Source organism: Pyxicephalus adspersus, chromosome 10 (assembly GCF_032062135.1).
Source record: "Pyxicephalus adspersus chromosome 10, UCB_Pads_2.0, whole genome shotgun sequence".
NCBI lineage: Eukaryota > Metazoa > Chordata > Amphibia > Anura > Pyxicephalidae > Pyxicephalus > Pyxicephalus adspersus.
Window position 1 is genome coordinate 21617514 of NC_092867.1, and position 20152 is coordinate 21637665.

Here is a 20152-nt window from a genome sequence, read left to right on the forward strand (position 1 = left end):
GTTCCTGGCTACGGAGGTCCAAATTCTAATTCTTTCGCCTCGGGGACATGGAGCAGCCGACAAAAAATAAGAGGCTTTGGGCCACTTTTACCAAGCCTCCCATGACATGTACCTCAATTTCCTCAACTGGGCTTTATCTCTAAATATTACCTGAAAAACTACAGGTAATCCCCAGGTTACATACAAGATAGGGACTGTAGGTTTGTTCTTAAGTTGAATTTGTATGTAAGTCGGAACAGGTACATTATTTTATTAAATGTAGTTAGGACAGATGTCTGTCTCAACATATTAACATATTATTAGGCAGAATGGTGTCAGTTAGTGTATAAAATCCTCACTGTGAGCTAATGACAAACAAAGCAAAAAAAAAAAAAAAAACTTAATGGCGCTTAGACATTCATTAACTTCTGGACTTCTTACTTTGATATGCAAAAAGAGACAACTGCAGAGTTTGTCTTGCTCATTAAAGAGTTACAGGAGGTTAGAGAATAGCAAATAACTTTAGCTGGTCATGCAAATTGACCCCTCCCCCCATCAAGCCTCTGTCCTGCACACGAACGAGCAGGGAAGCCCTGTTCATATCTAGGAGTTGTCCATATGTCGGATGTCCTTAATTCGGGGATTACCTGTATTTGAAATGTCCCCTTCTTTCTGGGACTTATTTTAATATTTTTATTTAAAGAAAAAAGGGTAGGTATATAACGTATATACAGCAGGGGCAGACATATTTGAGGTGCAGCTGCACAAGGGCCCCCTGACAGTCCTCAGCAGGAAAGGGCCCCTACAGTTACTAGCAAAGTCCTTGCTTTCAAGCTCACCAGCTCACAGCACATGCCTCAGTGTACAACCAGCGCCATGAGCCGTCTACTGAGGGCGGGCTTGTAAGTAAGGAGCAAGCAAGCTGCTGCAGAGTCCTGTTGGCTAAAACCTGCACACCCTCAGAGCCTCGCAAATGCAGATCTGCAAGAAGGAGCAAAGAGGGGTAGAAAGAGAGAAAAAAGGGGGAGAGATGGAGGGGGTGGAAGGAGACATGGAAAGAGAGAAGAATGGCAAAAAAAGAGGAGCAAGGGAGGGATAAAAATAGAGATTGGGGGAGTTGTTGGCAGGCCCCACTAGTCAATTTTGCACAGGGGCCCACTGCTGTCTAATAAGCAGTATATACATTTGTGATCAGTACCTAAAACGGCAATAAACAACATGACACACAGTAAAAAAAGAACTTTTATTTCACATAAAGAAGTTTAACTCCAAAGAAGAATACCAAATACAAGAAGCACAGCATTTATGTGATATTAAATTGTTACCCAAAACACTAGTTATCTAGCAACCATTATTAGCAATCACAACGGTTTATGTAAAAATCAATATCCTGACAGCATTTGACATATGTCACACCGAAGTAACATTTAGGATATAAATGAAAGCAGTTCAGGGTTCTGTGTTATTATCTATGTTAGATCAATGAAAAGCTGAGTGTTATATCTGTCAGAGGGTTTACTTGCAAAGAGTAAGCTATACAGAGGAAATCAGCTCATCAGTCATAGCCTATAGATTTTGATGAATGTCCTTAGATTCAATGACCCATCAGTTTTTGTGTCTTTCAAGTTCATTATGAGAAGAAGTGAGATATCTGCTTCATGTACCAACCCTAACAGGTACAATCATATATGTAAAAGGCAATGGAGCCACATGTAACTCTCAGCTACCTTTTACATGGGTATGATAATTTCTTAAAAAGACTTGATATTTGTAAATATGACTTTCTTGGCATTTTTAACACGTGAGAACCCTTGAAATAACTTTCAGATCTTCAGGGAACCCCTGCTATCATTGCTATTTCCACAGTACATTACAAGTGCACTACAACCACTGGAAGAACTCTGGTTGGGAAGCTTTGCACTATACATTCTCCATAACATGGAACAATGTGGTAATTACCTAAATTAGGCCACCTGCCAGCCAATCACCTATTGGAAAGGACCCATGGTGCCCTGAAGAATAAGGACATCTTGTGGTAGTACGCCAAGTCAGAAATGGAGCCAGAGCTACTTTTTTTAAACCTGTTGGGGGACCACTTCTCAAACAAACAATACATAATAAAGTTTTGCATTAATGTTGAGCTCAATGCAATTATAAAATACCAATATGGGGTAAAAAAATACATATGTTCATGTGGTGCCCATGACTTTATCATGTTTGCATTCGTCCGATGAGTACTGAAATTTAGGACTAATAGATTTAATATGAACCCTTGTTGGTAGCACTAGATAGCATCCCCATGGTTTATTCATTTAAATGTTCTGAATGTCCCATATTCCTAGTTTTGTCATCCACCCCACTAAGCCTTACTATTGGATCATCATTTTAAGGACCTTATTGACCAACAGTGAGATTTTATAGACTTGATGAAGTATAGCCAGGATCTCTACTGAACAGGCTGAATTATGCTTATCAGCTTAATTTGGGACTTTGGTAACTGAAGCACTGAAATTAATATTGGGACTAACCATGAAGTAACCTCAAAAATGCCAGTTAAGTGCTACCAGAATGTTTCTAAAATTCCTACAACTCTGGTACCATATATCTTCATGGTTCTGTGCTCATTGACCTGGGTTGGGTGATAGAAGGAGGAGTAATTGTTGGGCTGCTTTGTAGTGATTCTGTCTGCCAAGGCAGAGGGCCCAATTCGTATATACCAGCTGTAAACAAGCAGCAGGTGTTAACTTGAAAATGTGGATCATAGGAATCTTCTGTAAAAACTGACAGCAGGACTTCAAAAGCTGGCTAGTTACAATTCTCTTTACTACAACCAAAAAGTCAAATTTTCCCTTTTTGTTCTTTTTGGCTCATTTACTATTTTATCTATAAAAAGTTGTAAAAAATAAAAAGTATGCTTATTTTTTATATATTGACATATATAATGGCTTACAATGACAATACGATCCATTATGCTTTTATGTTTGCAAGGCAAGTTTATAAGCTTTTGTAAGCTAAGGTCTATCTATAGTATATCTAAGGTATATCTAGAGTATGTATTATTGCAAAGGACATAAAGAAAAGAAAATAACTTTGTAAATGTGAGATAGAAGAATGTGATAATAAATGACAGTGGGATGATATAAGGTGAAGAACATAAAATCAAAGATAGGCGGTTTATGAATATTTTCCTCACTATGCATTTCTTTCCCATGGTTCCAGGTAATCTAAACCAAGGTGTGCAAAGATGTCCTCTTCTTTTTCAGCTCTTAGAAAAATGTTCTGAAAATAAAATAGAAAGTTTTTGAGGTTAATAATATAATTACAATGCTGGTGCAAATAGATATCCACAAGCTTACTCTATATATATATATATATATATATATATATACACACACACACACACACACACACACCGTGTTTCTTGTTTCCGCGAAAATAGGACTTACCCCAAAAGTAAGCCCTAGCATGCTAGTCATGCAGGGGTGAAATATAAGCCCTCCCCCGAAAGTAAGCCCTATTGGCTTCTTCGGAGGGTCGGTCACATGATACACGGAGGGATACCAAGAGGATTGAGAAAGCAGAGAGCGAGCAGGAGATTTTCAAAGCACTGGAGCAAGGGGTGAAGAAATTGCAGGGTTAATTAACTTACAATACAGTGCATATAACAGAAAAAATCTGTTATTTTGACAGGTCACGGGTAACACAGAGGTATCTTTCTACAGCATTGTAATATTGGTTACAGGTTTTTTATAGGTTGTTGTACCATAGTACTCTAATACTTCCATTGGCCACGTGATGTTTTGACATATTAAATGTTAAATATTCAAATATATATTCAGACACTTGATTAATAATTGTGAATAATGAAAAAAAAAAATAAGACATCCCCTGAAAATAAGCCCTAATACGATTTTCAGAGGTACCTGTCTAACACTCTGTCTTATTTTCGGGAAAACACAGTATATGTGTGTGTGTGTATATATAAATATATACATACATACATACATATATATATACACACACACATTTACAGTGATACCTCAACTAACAAATTGCCCTGCTAACAAATTTTTCAGATAACAATTTTTTTTCACTGTTTAAAGACTCGGCGAACAAATATATATATATAAAAAAATAAAAAAAAAAAGCAGGAAGTAAGACGCCTGATAACATACAGAATGACGAATTTACAGTACTTCCTGTATACTGTATCAGAAAGTAAGAGAGAGACATCGCTTTACATACAAATAGGGCTTCCCTGCTGCTTGTGTGCAGGACGGGGGCTTGATGGGGGAGGGGATCAGTTTGCATGACTTATAGAGGAAATCTATTGCTAAACACAGCTGAGGTTGTAAGTGATCTTAGTGGGGTGAACTTTTCTGCAACCTCTTGTAACTCTTTAATGACCAAGACAAACCCTGCACTTGTTTCTTTTTGCATATCAAAGCACAGCTTGCTCCATAAGTTAATGAATGTCCAGGCTCCATTAATTTTATTTTTGCTTTTTTTTTTTGCTTTGTTTGTGATTAACTCGCAGTGAGGATTTTATACAGTAACTGACACCACGCTGCCTAATAATATGTTGAGACTGTTCCAATTGGGAAGCTGTCCACCTCAGCCTTTGGTGAGTTTATGACCTTTTATATTGTGCTTTTTACTATTTTTTATAAAATGTATCTTTAAATTGTGGGCAGAATTCAGAACTAATTAAATTAAATTAAATGTGAAATCACGTTTTGGCTAACAAAGATTTCTGCTAACAAATGTGATTCCGGAACAAATTATCTTGGTTAGCCGCAGTATCACTGTATTATAAGTAAATATAAATAGTTTTCATTATTAAGGCTATTAAATGACATGTTGTTGAAAAATTATTTGGTGAGCCATACCACTAACATGCAGGAAGCTCGAGTCAGCTGTAACATAAAGGGTATAAGGGTCAGGTGTAACATATAGGATGCCAGGATTACATGTCACATAAATGGTGCAGTGTAAAATACAGGATGCAGGGAGATCAGGTGTATTGTGAAAAATCCAAGTATAACACACAGGGTGCTAGGGTTAGGAGTAATTTAAAGTGTATACAGTATGCTGGGGTCAGGTTTATGTAACATACAGAGTGCAGGGGTTAGGTGTTTGTAAAGAATTTAGTGCAGGGGTCAGGTGTATGTAACATGCAACTTGCAGGAGTCAGAGGTATATAAAGGGGTTGTGGGTGGGGGGTGGGGGGGGCTCTAAATACCCTTGACCCTTTCATGCGGAGATATCTGTGTGTCCTCCTATACACAACCCAAACACCTGCAAGGCACAGCAATGACATAGTGGTTGTAGAAAGGAACCCTTATACTGGGGATACAAGCACCAGACACTCCTACAAGTGTTTAGTGCTGAAGAATCTGGTAGATACTGCATCTCTGGATTGAACCAAATTTGGGATACATGGGCCACTGGAGAGCTATGCACCTATCTTCATCTATTGCAAGAAACTCCCTGTCAATTTGTTTCAGGTGACCACTAAGGCCCCTTTAACAGAAAACAGTATTCATTAGACATTTTTCAAACTATACCTTCTGTATAATGACCTATATAGCATTCATCAATCAAAAATATAAAGGTTAAACATCAAACACTGTGTTGTACATTTGTGGGAGATCCATCCGGATCCCAGGAGAAGATGTAATATGTAACAATAAAACCCTCCAGGATAGGTCTTTAAGACATAGAGGTTTCACATGAGCAATATCAGCATTGTCCAAAATACATACAGAATAACTGCCATGATACAGCTTTACAAAAATGTTATTACTTTATTTAAGGACCAAGCAACTTATCTAGGAGTTAGTTATAGGTATGTAAACAGGAGCTCCCCCAATAGGTGCTCCCAGCAGCCAACCAGCTTTCTCCAGCTGTGTTCTCAATCAGCCAACCAGGTCTTCAGAGTGGTCAGGTCATCTCTTGCTCTACCATCGATGCCAGTCCATCAGACAACCAAACTTCCTTGTCGCTGCCCCCCTCCCCCCCTTTTATTTTATGGGATTCTTCATTAGGATTCTGTATATAATAGGGAAGATGAGAGAAGATATATGCATATAACGTGTTTAGAACAGAGGATAATCAGATGTTCTTTACTTAGGGCCACTGTTGCCACTGTCCAGGAACCAAAATTTCTCCCTCTTGACGTGCTTTTAGGCAGAACTCAAACTTCCTCTCTGATCGCCTAAGATCTACTTTCACTACCCTGGAAAACCTCAATTTTTTACAAAATGTCACTTCTTCAAAAAAAGACCAAGAGTAATTATTAAAAGGAAACTCTTCTAAATTTTCTTACCCCCTTTCAGGTTAAATGGATAAATTCCCCATGTTTCTGGGACTCTGGTAGTGAAACTATTTATTTGGTGGTAGTTACCTATGAGCTGTGGACATAGTCAACAAGGGAGGTGAGAAGTAAAGAGAGACCATAATAAAAACAAGTTGAGAATTTTCAGCCTAATCTTCAGCAGCTGAGCGTACTTTTGCACAAAGTCTGCCAAATGTTCCATTCATTTCGAGATCTACTTCAACAATTTTCAACATTCATCAGAGCGTGTTAGTCTTTTGATCAGTCAAACACAGGCAACTTTTTGTTATTGCCATACACTGGCTCTGGTACTAATCTGCAATCATCAGCTCCGAGTAGTTCTTTTGTGTCAACAGAACAGCAAAAAGGTTTACTGTTTCATAGCTTAAATGTCTGTACTAGCACCGGCATTATTTATCAAAGTCTCTAAAATTAGAATCGGCTGTATCATGTTATAGTATCAAATCAGATTCCAACTATAGTTTACTTATGCAAATGGAAGGAAAAGTCTGCTTGGTTAATATTTGAAAAATCAGACGCAGAACATATAATGATGAATACATTAAGTGTAAAAGGGCATGGGCCCTGTATGTGTTTCCTTTCGTGGAATTTCATCTATACCAAGGAACAAAATGTATTATTTTTCTTTTATGTTTAACTGGTGCTCCTGCCAGTGACACACTTATCCTAAGAGACAACACTACTATACCAGGGAATGGGCATGTTGTCACCCTACTCTGTTTGCTACTGATTTCAATTACTGAATATTTCTCCCTTGCTTCATGTACATGGTGATGGGGTCTGTATTTCACAAAGATATTTTAGGCATGGATGATAACACTGCTTGAGATAACACCGCAACAGTAGGTTTTTTTGTATTTTTTTGCATTCATCAAACATTGCACAATTAGAGTTACAATTTCTACTGGGTTTGATTCACTGTCATTGAACACACTGGTGAGATTTGCTTTTGAATTCTATTCCTGTGTCCGCAGGACATGATGTAAGGAAACCAGGGTCAAAGTAACAGGAAGGCACTAATAGAAGCCTGGCAGAGGTTCTATCCCAACTCCTAACTTTTTTTAAAGCAGGCAGCAATGGGAAACCAAAGGGATATAACCTTTTCTCATTCTATCCAATACAAGAAAACAAGTTTGAGCTATAACTGAGTAATACAGTGAATCTGTCTCTGATGATTCATGCAATAAATTGTGAAATATGTATCATCCAATTGCTAAAAATGCTTAGTGGTTCTGATCTTTGGACTTTAGCATCTTTAGTATCACTGACCCTGAAAAAATATACAGATCACAGACTCCTGCAGAGCAACTAACCCACCTCCATCCCCAGCCACTGAAATGTTCCATTGCCTTTCCACCATCAGAACCAGGAATCCAATTTTTGCACAAACAAGAGTGGGTCTAGGAATTTTGGGTTGGGTGTAGATATGCTATACATTATAGAAGGTAAGGTCAGGACATATCTACAGTGCCAGGGATGAAAGGGGATAAGGACAGTTCTTTTATGCATTAGAGAGGGCTATAGTTGCTGAAGTCATTTTGATACACATAGCAAATAAATGATTGCTTTGTCCATATAACCTGAGGATGAATGGCTGCTGGGGTGTTTCACTGCAAAAAATGGGCCTGCACAGGGTCGATCACTTCTTTCCCCCTTTCATAGTCTATCCTGGGGATTTGATTCACATGCTCCTCAGAAGGACCAGGTATTTATTCAAGGGTTCCAATGATTCAATAAGGCGGCAGACAAACACACCAAAACCAATGACTAAGAGATTCTCCTTCAATCAACAAAGTGACTAATTCCCATTGAAGGACTATAATTATTATATGTTTGCGGACCTTTCACAGAGAAACCATGTAAATTGTCATTCTGATTTCTGGTTCTGAAAAGTCTGGCTTGCCTGCCTTTGATAACTTCCTAATTATTAGCTCAGGTGTTCCGCTCACGGTCTGCATGATTGTTTCAGGTGTGTCTGAGACGACCAAACATAAAAGATCAGCAGGCAAATCCTAATAGTAATACTAATGGCTGCTCACATCATCTGTAAATTGTTAGGTCTGCTTTAAAAATAATCATTTTATTTCTGGCAATGTAGCCATTCTGAGACTTTTAGAAGAAAACTTAATTAAATAATAAAAACAAAACCTATAGAAAGAAATCCAAGTTGTTGGTAAAACTGATAAAAGATCATTTGTCTTTAATGCATGGCTGCAACAACCACAGCTGAATTAGAATTATATAGATCCCATCATATATTCCTGCTTTTATCTACAGAAAAGTTGTCCATTTTATATAGTGGCTGCCATTAAGTACATTTATTTGAGATTATCTTGTTTTCTTGGTTAGGTAGTGAAGGTGTTTGGTTGATGATTATAATCAGTACTATTCTTTATGCCTTCCTCATAGGGGAAGTAAATAAGGAATTGCGTGTTGTGCTCTACATTTCCCCCAATTCAGAGCATCATTTAACATGCTTATGGCTGATCTCTAATCAGCATCAATCAGGCTTATATAAATGCTTAAGAGCAGCTGGCACTCCCTTGTCTTTGCTGTGCCAATCAATGCCATTATTTCAATGGCTGAAAATAATGTTTTCTGTGGCTGCAAACATGACCATTAACTACACTTAGTGCACAACAAATGCCTCTGGAAAAACCATGCCCTGATTTGTTACTTCCTACATTTTCATGTGGGTATTGATAATCAATAACACTAAAATCACCAGGAGCAGAAACAAGGAGCCTTAATCTACTATTATTTCTATTTTCCTATTAGAAGTAATAAGGGCATGATTCATGGATGTTACCCTAGGAGTTTGCTACAATTATTTATGTCTTTGGCAAAACAAGACATTGAATTAGGAACATTGCATGCCTACTCTATGTTCAAGAAAAATGTAATAGCATAAACAGTAAATTAACTTTACAACACGCTCTCACTTAACTCCATTGCTGCTGGAACTGTGGAGTAATTCATTCACAACAGTAGTGTTTACTGCAGAAGCTCAGATCACTGTATACAAAGAAAATGTGTAGCTGCTCCTGATTAGAACATACTTACCCACACATGATTGTAATCACGCCAGGTTCTCTTCTAACTCACCAGTGACCAGTTACCAGCTAGGTTTGAAAATTATACAGACCGGCATCAATGTAAAAATGTAAAAAGGGGTACAGCGGGGGGAATGATCTACCCAATGTCTCTTATGAAAAATTAGGCTGGAAGAAATCTACTGTTGGGATCAGTTATCAGTATGAACTGAACTGATTGGACAATATCATCCTGTGTGACGTTAGGAATGAATTACTCTATAGTGCCTGCAACTACAGAGGTCAGCAAGAGTTTGTTTTAAAGCCAATGTACTGTTTGTTAAATATCTACATATATTTTAAATGTTGTAATCACAGCAAACCTTTAAAATTAACCCCTCAACCTCCAACAATTCACAAGCCTTATCTGTCTCTGCTCATCCAACATCTTTACTTCTATTATGTGCTGCACACACATCTCCTGGCTAGGCTCTTCTTTTTCAGCATGCACAAAAGAATCCCTATTTATGGATCCACCACTGAATCAAATGAATTAGATCTTTTTATAGAACTTAACAGAGATTCCTACATTGTTGGAAAAATCACTTTTGTGGTGTATAGTCCTCACTGCACTGCACTGCACATCAAAGATTCTAGAGGAGCAGGGGCCGGTAAGTATGACACTGGCCATACAAATACCAGCCTAATTGTAGTCTCATTCAGAATTACTGACAGCTCCATTTTGCCAGCTTTCTGCTCATCTGTATATAGGCTGAATGGGTATTTCTGAAGGCCCTTGTGCTACAACTTTATGGCTCCACACTCTGCAGCATTTAGGACCCTTTTACCATTGGAGAAAGAGGGGGGAAGGGAAACTGTCCTCACCACAAGGTTACAGAAAATCGACTTTAAACGATTACTGAGCCACTGTTACCCATCACATGATCCTTCCTAGAGTTTCAGTAAAGGCAGTTACTTATATCAATACTTTGACACATCACATTTTGTGTCACTGTACATTGGACTTTAATAATCAGCACTTACAGACTTTTTCCTGTCCTGGTTTTTAGAGTCTCAGGATGACTTTATAATTTAATTATGGTTGAACAGCTGCAAGTGTAATAAAACTTTTTTTGTCCTCTCTTTCACCCTTCTGTAGGCATGATAGGAAAAATGTGATTGAAAAATCTAAATTAAAATAGATGAACATTAGACATTCTTTCAATTTTTTCTACCTGCAGGTATTCTTGAATAAGAAAGATTGCAGCCTTGCATCCAACTGCTCATATCTGATTTGAAAGAATTATGCGACACCAGCAATAGAGCAGTTAAGAATGCAATAAAGCATTATACACGTGTGTGTGTGTATAGATATCTATGTATGTGCGGCATTTTTGCCAAAATGATATCCCATGTGGGTGCGGCTGGTATGAAAGGCTAGGGAAAGCATGTTGCAGCGTGATCGCCTTTCTATTATCTGCAGCCAATTAGGGATGTTAAGGGAGAAGTAGCTATGTTTATTCTGGTAAGTGAAGTGCTGTACAGATGATGTGACTCTAAATGTGGCCAAAGTAGCAGAAGGACCCTAGCAATAAGCTAATTTTACCCCCTCTTGGGATGACAGGATGCCTCTAGGTATATGTAAACTGTTAACTGTCTAAGCCAGCAACAAAATCCCATGGTTGGCATCCCCTTCTTCATCAAGCCGCTGGAGCCAATCAAAGTAAAAAGTCATATGCACCAAGTATTTTGTTTTAGAGCAATTATGAATGCTTTCGGTGGTGGGGGATCTTTATTTAACTCAAAAGCCCTAATTATGTGTGTATAGTTAACTCCTTAAAGTAGTGTATTCACAAATAGGTCTGTATAAATACTTGTCTCTTGGTTTTTTAACCTAACCCAAGGAATAAAACATGAGTACTTCCGCATAATATTATTGTTTACTGAACCTTGTAGTGGAAAATGAATTCCCAGTTATCTTAACATTCAGCCTCCATAATATCATGAGACGTTAAGGAAGGGGCCAAAACAACACAATACCATAGTCTCTGCCAAAGTATCATGTGGACTAACATTCAGGCAGAGCTATATAGCAGCTGTGCCTCAACACTCTACTGACGTCAGTCCCTTAACATCCTCCACACTGGCATATCATGCAAGCTGAATGTAAAATTAAAGGTGTATTAAAGCCAGAAGCTCCTGTTAACCCTTATTTATTAATGGAGAGAGGGTTATCCTTCTATTTTACTAAATGCTGCCCATGTCTACTGTAAGGAGATTTCTCTTTACTTCAGAACTTAAGGAGTGCAGATCACCTTGGCAGATGGAGGAAAAATGGAAGTGATGTCAACATTAGTTCTGGTTTTATAACTGACTGTTTGAGGCAGAGCCCCAAAACTCATAAATGGCACCAACGCATGTATAATCTGGGCTTTAAGTCTGGTGGCCCCTGTGCATCCATTGGATTTTTTGGCCATAGGATATTCCAGGCTAACTCCAATTTTGAACACCTCCCCTCTATGCCAATACCAGGAGAACAGAGCATTGATCTTAAGTTGGAGGGTTTTTGAGAGCCATTGTAAGGCCCTGATCAGCACCAGTATTCAATAGAAACCAGTCCCCCAATCTAACACTGCAGTCTTCACCTACAGGAGCACCCCCTCAGCCTCGGGAGACTGGTTGCGTCTTCTAGCACTTGGTTCCCCCCAGTGCGCGGAGGATGGTGTCTGGGGATGGACCAGCAGCTAACCAGGGACCCACAGATAAACAGTACAAGAACTACCAGGCAATCCAGCAAACAAGCCAAAGTCAAAGACACGAGATCAGTCCACCAAATAAGATACAAAGGAATAGGCACAAACTCGGGTCAGGGGTCAAAGGCAGAGGTCAGTCCTGAGTACGAAATGTCAGGAAACAGGCAAGGGTCAGCAACGGAAAAACAAAAAAGATTATTGACTACTAGAAACCCTAAAATGTATTGGTGGCTGTAGCACATGTGGGTTCTGTGTCTGATCTAGTGGCTCCTGGGCATCCCTTGTGACTTTGGCCATAGGACCCTGCAGGCTACTTCCAAATTTGAACCCCTCTCCTCCTGTGCCAGTACTAAGAGAGTGGACCATTGATCTTGAATTGGAGGGTTTGCAAGAGCCATATTGTAAACTCTAGATACTTTTACTGTTGACTACTTGTGACTTAAAATACATTAGTGGCTGCAACACATGTGGGTTCTGTGTCTAAAGTCTGGTGACTCCTGGGTATCCCTTCAAATTTTAACTGTGGTCATTTTAGGTGGCCTCTCCTCTGTGCTGGTACTGGGTGAATAAAGTATTGAAATGCAGTTGCAGGTTTGTGAGGGCTATATTGTGGACTCTTACTACCTTGTTTATCCTACTAATGGTTGTGTACTTGTGTATTATCTTTTGTAAATATAAAGGAGATTTTCTAAAAGAGGGTTCTTATGGCTGTCTGTACTTTCCATTCCCATTCACTTTCTGTTCTGTGTGTCTTTTGTCAATTATTCATAAAGGATAAATCTCACAAATGGGGATATATGAAGACCTAGGTGTAAGTCTTTCCTACTGCATTACTTTTTGCATTGTGAAGTGATAACAGTCAATTTAAATTAAAGCAATGTGTAACAAAGCTTGAAATAATGAGCTTTAACCTACATGGGTAAAATGCATGCATAGGTGTGAATGGGTCCTAATACTACAAAGAAATCATTAGTATTAGGATTGATTGATTGATTATAGGAATAAAAGTGCATACTTAGCTTATTACATAATGCAAAGGTATGTTCACATAATCATTTGAGAATGAAATACCCATAAAAAGTACATTTATAATAGGTGTACACCCATAAGTACATTTTGCAAAGGAAATAAACATAATAAGGTCAACCTATGGAGGGAGATCAGAACCTTCACTCAACACACTGTAGCTGGGTTCACTTTTGAAATAAACAGTAATTTTGTTTTTGTTCTTTTTTTCTTTCCCAGACTGCTAATGTATCATTTTTGATTGGTCATTCCAGATTATTGATTTCTGTTGCTACTTTATTGGGTTTTTCAATAAGGCAGCATGAACTGCCATGATGGCTCTCCATCACAGAAGCTGCTAGCAACCAGGCTTCATTTTTTTTTTTCAGCCAGATCAGCGAGCAATGAATTCTAATTGCATGCTATGGCTTACAGAACTTGGCAAACCTCTACTGCTCTTTACACTGCCTTACCCAGTAAACTTGCATGGGCTCCTTGCCCACACCTCTCAAGTAATTCATGTATTGCTAAAAATAAACTGTATTATAGCAAACTGCACATTGACCGTTCAGCACAGGTTGGCTAAGGCTAAGAAAGAAGGGGTTTCCATAAAAAGCAGGAATCGAAGATGGCTTAACATTCAGTGGTTATCTTGCTTTTGGTTCCCGACAACTGCTGTGCCAACTAGAGAACAGCTCAGGAATGTAAGATTTACTGATTAGACTCAGCGTGTGCTAAAAAGCAGCTTTATAGAAAAGAAAATATTGCACAAATACCAAGTGATATTTATTACTTTCTGTGTTCTGCATTACAGTTTTAAATTTCATATTACAAAAAGTAGCTTTAGTTTTTTGAAACACCGGATAGGTAGGCTTTGCCTAATTTAAAAGGAGTAGAAGCTGAAGAGTTTTACTTATCAGCTGAGTAACAAAGGGTACCTGGGTAATGACTTGACAACATAACAGGACCATGAAATGGAGATCAAACACACACTGACAAGGACACAGCTTCAATTAGTGATAGGCGTACTGATGGAAACACTCGTTCTTCTATTCCATATCATGTATATATCATACATATACCCTGTGTTCCTGCAGACCTTCCGTGTTTTGTTCTAACTAAAGTGAAAAAATGAATCGCTCTTTATTCAAAAAATTAACCTAAAAAGCTATTTGAGCTATTAAAAAAATATATAAGAGTGCCCCAGTTATCTGCAGTTCTTCTGGTGGGGTATGCGGTAGTAGGATGCCAGATCTTTGCAGAGTCCTTATTGTAGCATATGGTATTAGGATTACATCTCGCTGTAATATGCCAGGTGTAGTATATGGCAGTATGATGCCAGCTTTCTGCAGTGTGACTGGTGTGGTATATGGCAGAACGATGACAGCCCTCTGTAATGCGCCTGGTGTTGTATATGCAATATGGTGCCAGCTCACTGTAGTGTGCCTGGCGTTCTATAGGGCAGTATGGTGCCAACTCAGTGTAGCATGCCTGGTGTGGTATATGGCATTATGGTGCCAGCTCTCAGTAGTGTGTCTGGTGTGGTATATGGTAGTTTGGAGCCAACTTTCTGTAGTGTGCCTGGTGTGGTATATGGCAGAATGATGACAGCCCTCTGTAGTGCACCTGGTGTTGTATATGCAATATGTTGCCAGGTCTCTGTAGTGTGCCTGGCATGCTTTAGCGAAGTAAAGGGCCAATTCACTGTAGCGTGCCTAGTGTAGTATGGTGCCAGCACTCTGTAATACACTTGTTGTGGTATATGGTAGTATGGGGCCAACTCTCTTTAGTGTGCCTGGTGTAATATTTAACAATATGGTGCCATCCCTATTTAATGTACAGCGCTGCGTAATATGTTGGCGCTATATAAATCCTGTTTATTAATAATAATCTCACTATAGTGTGCCTGGCGTTTTATAGAGCAGTATGGTGCCAACTCAGTGTAGCATGCCTGGTGTGGTATATGGAATTATAATGCCAGCTCTCTATAATACGCCTGGTGTAATATATGGCAATATGGTGCCAGCTCTCGGTAGTGTGTCTGGTGTGGTATATGGTAGTTTCAACTTTCTGTACTGTGCCTGCTGTAGTATGTGGTATTATGGTTCCAACTCTCTGTAATGTGCCTGGTGTGGTATATGGTAGTATGGTACTAACTCTCTCTCTGTAGTGTGCCTGGTGTGGTATATGGTAGTATGGTACCAACTCTGTGTAGTGTGCCTGGTGTGGTATATGGTAGAATTGTACCAGCTCTTTGTAGTGTTTCACTGTCTCTCACCACCTTGAGCTGCTCCTGCTCTTGCCATATGATCTCTTACTACAGTTCCAACTCATCAGACTGCTCTTTCAGTTGCTGCTTCTCATCCAGCACCAAGAAGCCATACTGGGCGGCCAAGTCTCCTCCCTAGTGGTCCCCCTTAGATACCTGAACAGCCTGCGTACGGCTACTGGTAAAACTTTAGCTGGCTTTGGTGAACTATTCTTTATCAGCAGATCGGTAGTCAGCAGTACAGACAGCAGGAGAAGTATTTACACTCTCATTCTGCAGGTCCGTTTACATTTTAGGGCAATATATCCTCTGCAGAATTAAGCTGTGAGGCACATTTTACAAAAATCAGCTTCAAGCAGTAATTGGACGTAGTCTGATGATGAACATACTGTTTAGTGGTGTTTCATGCATGTAAATGACTACCTATAATTGCTGCTCACAATAAAAAGAACTTCAGACTAGGACTGTGCTGTATATCTTTACAATTGCTACAATTATATTCTATACAATAAATCGAGATATATAAATATTACAAAGTTAAATTTTCAGAACTTTCTGACATGCATTTAGAATTCCCAAATAAAAACAGCAATACCCAAACAGGCTCTGGTCAGAAAAGTCATCAACCAAATGATCAGATCTGAGCTAGGCCAAGGTTTTAGTGAGAGACAACCTGTTCCATATGTCCATTAAAAGAAATTCAATTATATTCCTGAAGCCTGCAAACACTAATGACACTAAAGAGGATCTCGCAATGTTCAGACATATGGACAAGAGTGACTCCGCCAGAGAAATACAGAAAGTAATGATGCTTGGAGTACTTTAGACAAATGAAAGTGCCGTTAAAATGATTTTCACATGTTCTTTTCATTTGTAAAGGATGTATACTTTAGTTATCACCGTGCATTTAAACATTTCTAAGTTATATTTCCATACAGTTATATAAGAAAACAATATTCATAATAGAATGATAACTAACCCACAGTATGATTTAAATAAGTGAAACCTCCTTGTCTTTACATAAGTCAACAAGTGCAATTATCTAGTCCTAAGGTATAAAAAAAAAACTGAAGGGTCCAATAACACTTTTTCATTCTTGTGTGTTGTGTTAATGCTTATACGCCAACACGTGTCACAGGGTAACATGCATTACTTCAAGGCAACACAATGATGGTAACACAATACCAGACAAAAAACCCAAATATTGAGCATTATTTTTCAAGGCGGTGCACACCTCTGCTGAACTGACTTGGCCTCCTATCCACCACCGCTGAACTGATTTGGAGCCCTATTGGCTGAGGAAGGTCTGATGCCCTTGTGCAGTGGCACACGTTGAACCTCCCTATGTCTGCCCCTGAAAGTGCCTTACCATGTGTTATGGTGCACTGCTTTGCCTTTGGGTCACTTCAGACTTGCAGATCACTGGAATGTTATAAGGAATGCTCAAACTCACTCCCAGCTGCTCCTATTCAACTGAATAGTATTGGCTGGCAATCATTTTCTGTATGCGACTGGAGTGACGGTGGATTAAGGCATAATTCTTAAAAGCTGTGTGTTTGCTTTTCACCACACTTTCATCTCAACTGCACAACAAAGGGGTTGTCTAATACTGCAGCTAACACTAACAAAATGCATGGAATTGAATAGTGGAGGTGGGGAGATTCTAACTGCACATTTTTTCATTTACAAAAGGTTTATTTAAGACGATATATAACTAACCACAAGTCTAAAAGATGCCAATGAATGGCAATGCAATAACACGCTGGAGTTAATAAGACCAGGCACATATAGTGCAATTACTCAGCTGTGGAAGCAGGCAAAAGAAACTTACCCATTCTTTTTTGTCTTCAAAAAAATGAAATCCTACTGTCAGCATTTTTTTCTATAAATTTAAGAGTTTAATTCTCTATCACTGTTCCCCTTTAATTGTGAAAGTCGACCCACAGGCAGTTATAAAGGTAGCCAAAAGGTTAAATAATCTATTTACTGCCAAATAATATTTCATGCTGCATCCTTCAAAAATTAAAGCGTATTACAAGAAAACTGGCTGTACAGAGATGATACACTGTGTTAATATGGACAAAGCGGATTTGAAAGGAATTCTTAATAAGATCTAGAAGAGTGGCGAGAGTCTCTTGCAGGCTTGAAAGATGCTCAGTTATTAAATGTAATTTATGCTGTCAGCCCAAAGCTATCTTCTTTCGGCCTTAGGACGAGCAAGAAAAAAACAGTAATAAATGGCACAGTGTAAGTAAAAACTTGAACTTGGACCTTGTTCCATTTTCAAAACTATAACAATTTGTTGAACGCTAAAATATTGGATGAACATAAAGAAAGCAGTAAAAAAAATAAAATAAATGGCTTTAGCTACGGGGGAGCAGTTGTAAAAGTTGTTTCGGAGAAGCTCTTTTTTGCTTAAGCGATTATGTATTATGCTAAACAACAACAGTTCTAATGTGCAGGGACGGTAATCTTCCCCGTGCTGTGTTCTTTCAAGGTCTGATTATCATATTTATTGATTTTTTATACATACAGTTTGCACTCATCCTATATATCCTTCCTTTATGTGCTTGTCCAATCAGCTCCAATGCTTAAAGCCTTCCTGGTAAATTTGATATTGTAAAGCAAGGAGGCAGAATCATCAACTTTGTAAATATAATTGAGTACTTATGTTGTTCCTTTAATCACTGGGTCCAATGGGAAATGTGAAAGCTTTTTTTTTCTTACTGACATTGAAGGTCTATGGACATGAATGCTGCATCCGCTCAAAGGTTTGATAGACCATTGTAGATGATTGCTATCTATTGTGGCTACATGGCAGCAAGAACATTTGCATAGTTCCAACTGAACATAATGAGCTTCATATATCTTAATCTTGAATGCCAGGAAAATATAAAAACCCAATTTAATACAGCTGTGTATTAATTTAAATATATGTAAATGTATCTGTAGATACAGCTAGTACAGAGACTTAAATCTTTCTAAATGTCGGCTTCAGCAATCCTCTGCACAGCAGATATGGAATAGAGCAGTTCTTCTGAAGCAGGGTTCCAGGTTGATAGGGGTTCCATGAGCATTGAGCAATTTGGGCCTCTCAGGCCATACCAATTATCTTTTCGGCTATCTGTAAGGATGGCATTATTCTTATTGGTCAGCAAACAAGGATTTCTTCCCAATGAGCACTATGCAAATTTACTGAGAGCTGTAAATATAGTAACTATGGAAGGGGTTCTATAAGACCTGGATTTTTTTCAAGGGTTCTCAAAAAGGTTGAAGCCAAGAGTAAAGGAGCAGAATTTGAAGCCAACCAGTTTCTGCCCCATGGTGACATAGGATGACAGAAGAGAGCAGGGGTGAGGACCTAGAACCCTTATCATCCAATCAGCAGGCTGCAAGTAGCAAGGTAACACCACTGTATTACAGTGTAGCCCATTGGCACTCACCATGCCATGCATTCTGGCACATAGGCTAAGCTATTTTGAAGTGAGAAAACACCAATTTCATTCTACTACATGATCTGATGATTTTTAATTTAGCTTTCCAATAAAAGTGTTCCAGCACATTTTGGGGTTCAGTGTTCCTCTTCTTCAGGGACCTGCATATTTTATACAAAAATTGAAGTTTAGAACTATGAACTTATGCTACTTACAACTCTTGCAAGCAGACTACAGTGCACCACAAGGTACATTGTGATGGGTTTCATTAAAAAAAAAAAAACAGCAGATTCAACGTTACTTCAATTTCCATGTGTTATCACAACATATTTTGTAAATTAAAGGACTACCCTTATGCAACACATTTTACAAGTGTGAAATATCAAACGTTAACATCTGCATGTGGTAACATGAAATGGGCCTGAATATATTAAAATGACATGTTCAGAATATTAATCTGTTGCCTGAAGCCATGAATTTACCTAATTGAGCAAAAAAAGAAAACCGCTAAGCATTAAAATAAGCATATTATTGCATATACAGTAGAATGACAAAAGAATTGATGTTATGTAGCACGGATATAAATATAAAAATATACTAATATAACTGATTTATGAAAGCTCTCCAAGGCTGGAGAAAGACTATCATGGGAAAACCTGGGTCATCCAGCAAGTCTAGAATGGATCTGGTCTAGGACTGAAAGCATTTGCCAACTAGTACCAAATGATTTTTAAGAAATTCATTCCTGGTTTGCAGGACCACTCAGGTTCTCCAATGATATTCTATTATCCCCAGCCTTGCAAATCTTTAATACATCAGGCCAAATTCATCAGAATTCTTTTCATGCTAACAAATGTGGTTTGCTAAGCGCCACACACTCCATCATCTGAGCATTTTGTAGTTATCAAAACCACGTAGCTAAGCCATTTATCGCTACAAAAATATTCCCATAACATTATATGTGAATTTAATGTATTACATGCATGATATTTACCTGTAAATGCCTCCCGTGTGTAAACATAGGCACTGAGATTGTTGGGCACCCATCCCCATTCTGGATGTCATGTCAGCAGCCCCAGCAAACTCAGACCTGTCATTCAAGTGACACTCAATTATTAAATTTCATTCCATAGTCTGCTAATTAAAAGGTTATGTATGTAGAGAGGAGAAAGGAGGGGACACTCCCAGTGTCATACTTGAGGAGACAGGGACAATAGGGGGCGCTAAGGCTTGCACAGAAATGGTGAGAGCCTTGAGAAGGGCCAATGCGCAGAGTCCAAGCAGTACCCAGGTCTTCTCCAGAGCCTCTCTAGTGGTGAGGA

The 20152-nt window shown here is 38.7% G+C and overlaps 1 protein-coding gene across 1 annotated transcript in view; it reads right to left on the bottom strand.

Annotated features, from left to right (window-relative positions):
• Nucleotides 1–1203: 1203 nt before the first annotated feature.
• Nucleotides 1204–20152, bottom strand: part of DNTT (DNA nucleotidylexotransferase) — a 176225-nt gene continuing 157276 nt past the window's right edge. The window contains exon 11 of the mRNA XM_072424484.1: nt 1204–3258. Within this exon, the coding sequence (XP_072280585.1) occupies nt 3172–3258 (87 nt within the window). The 3' untranslated portion in view covers nt 1204–3171. The remainder of the gene's footprint in view (nt 3259–20152) is intronic.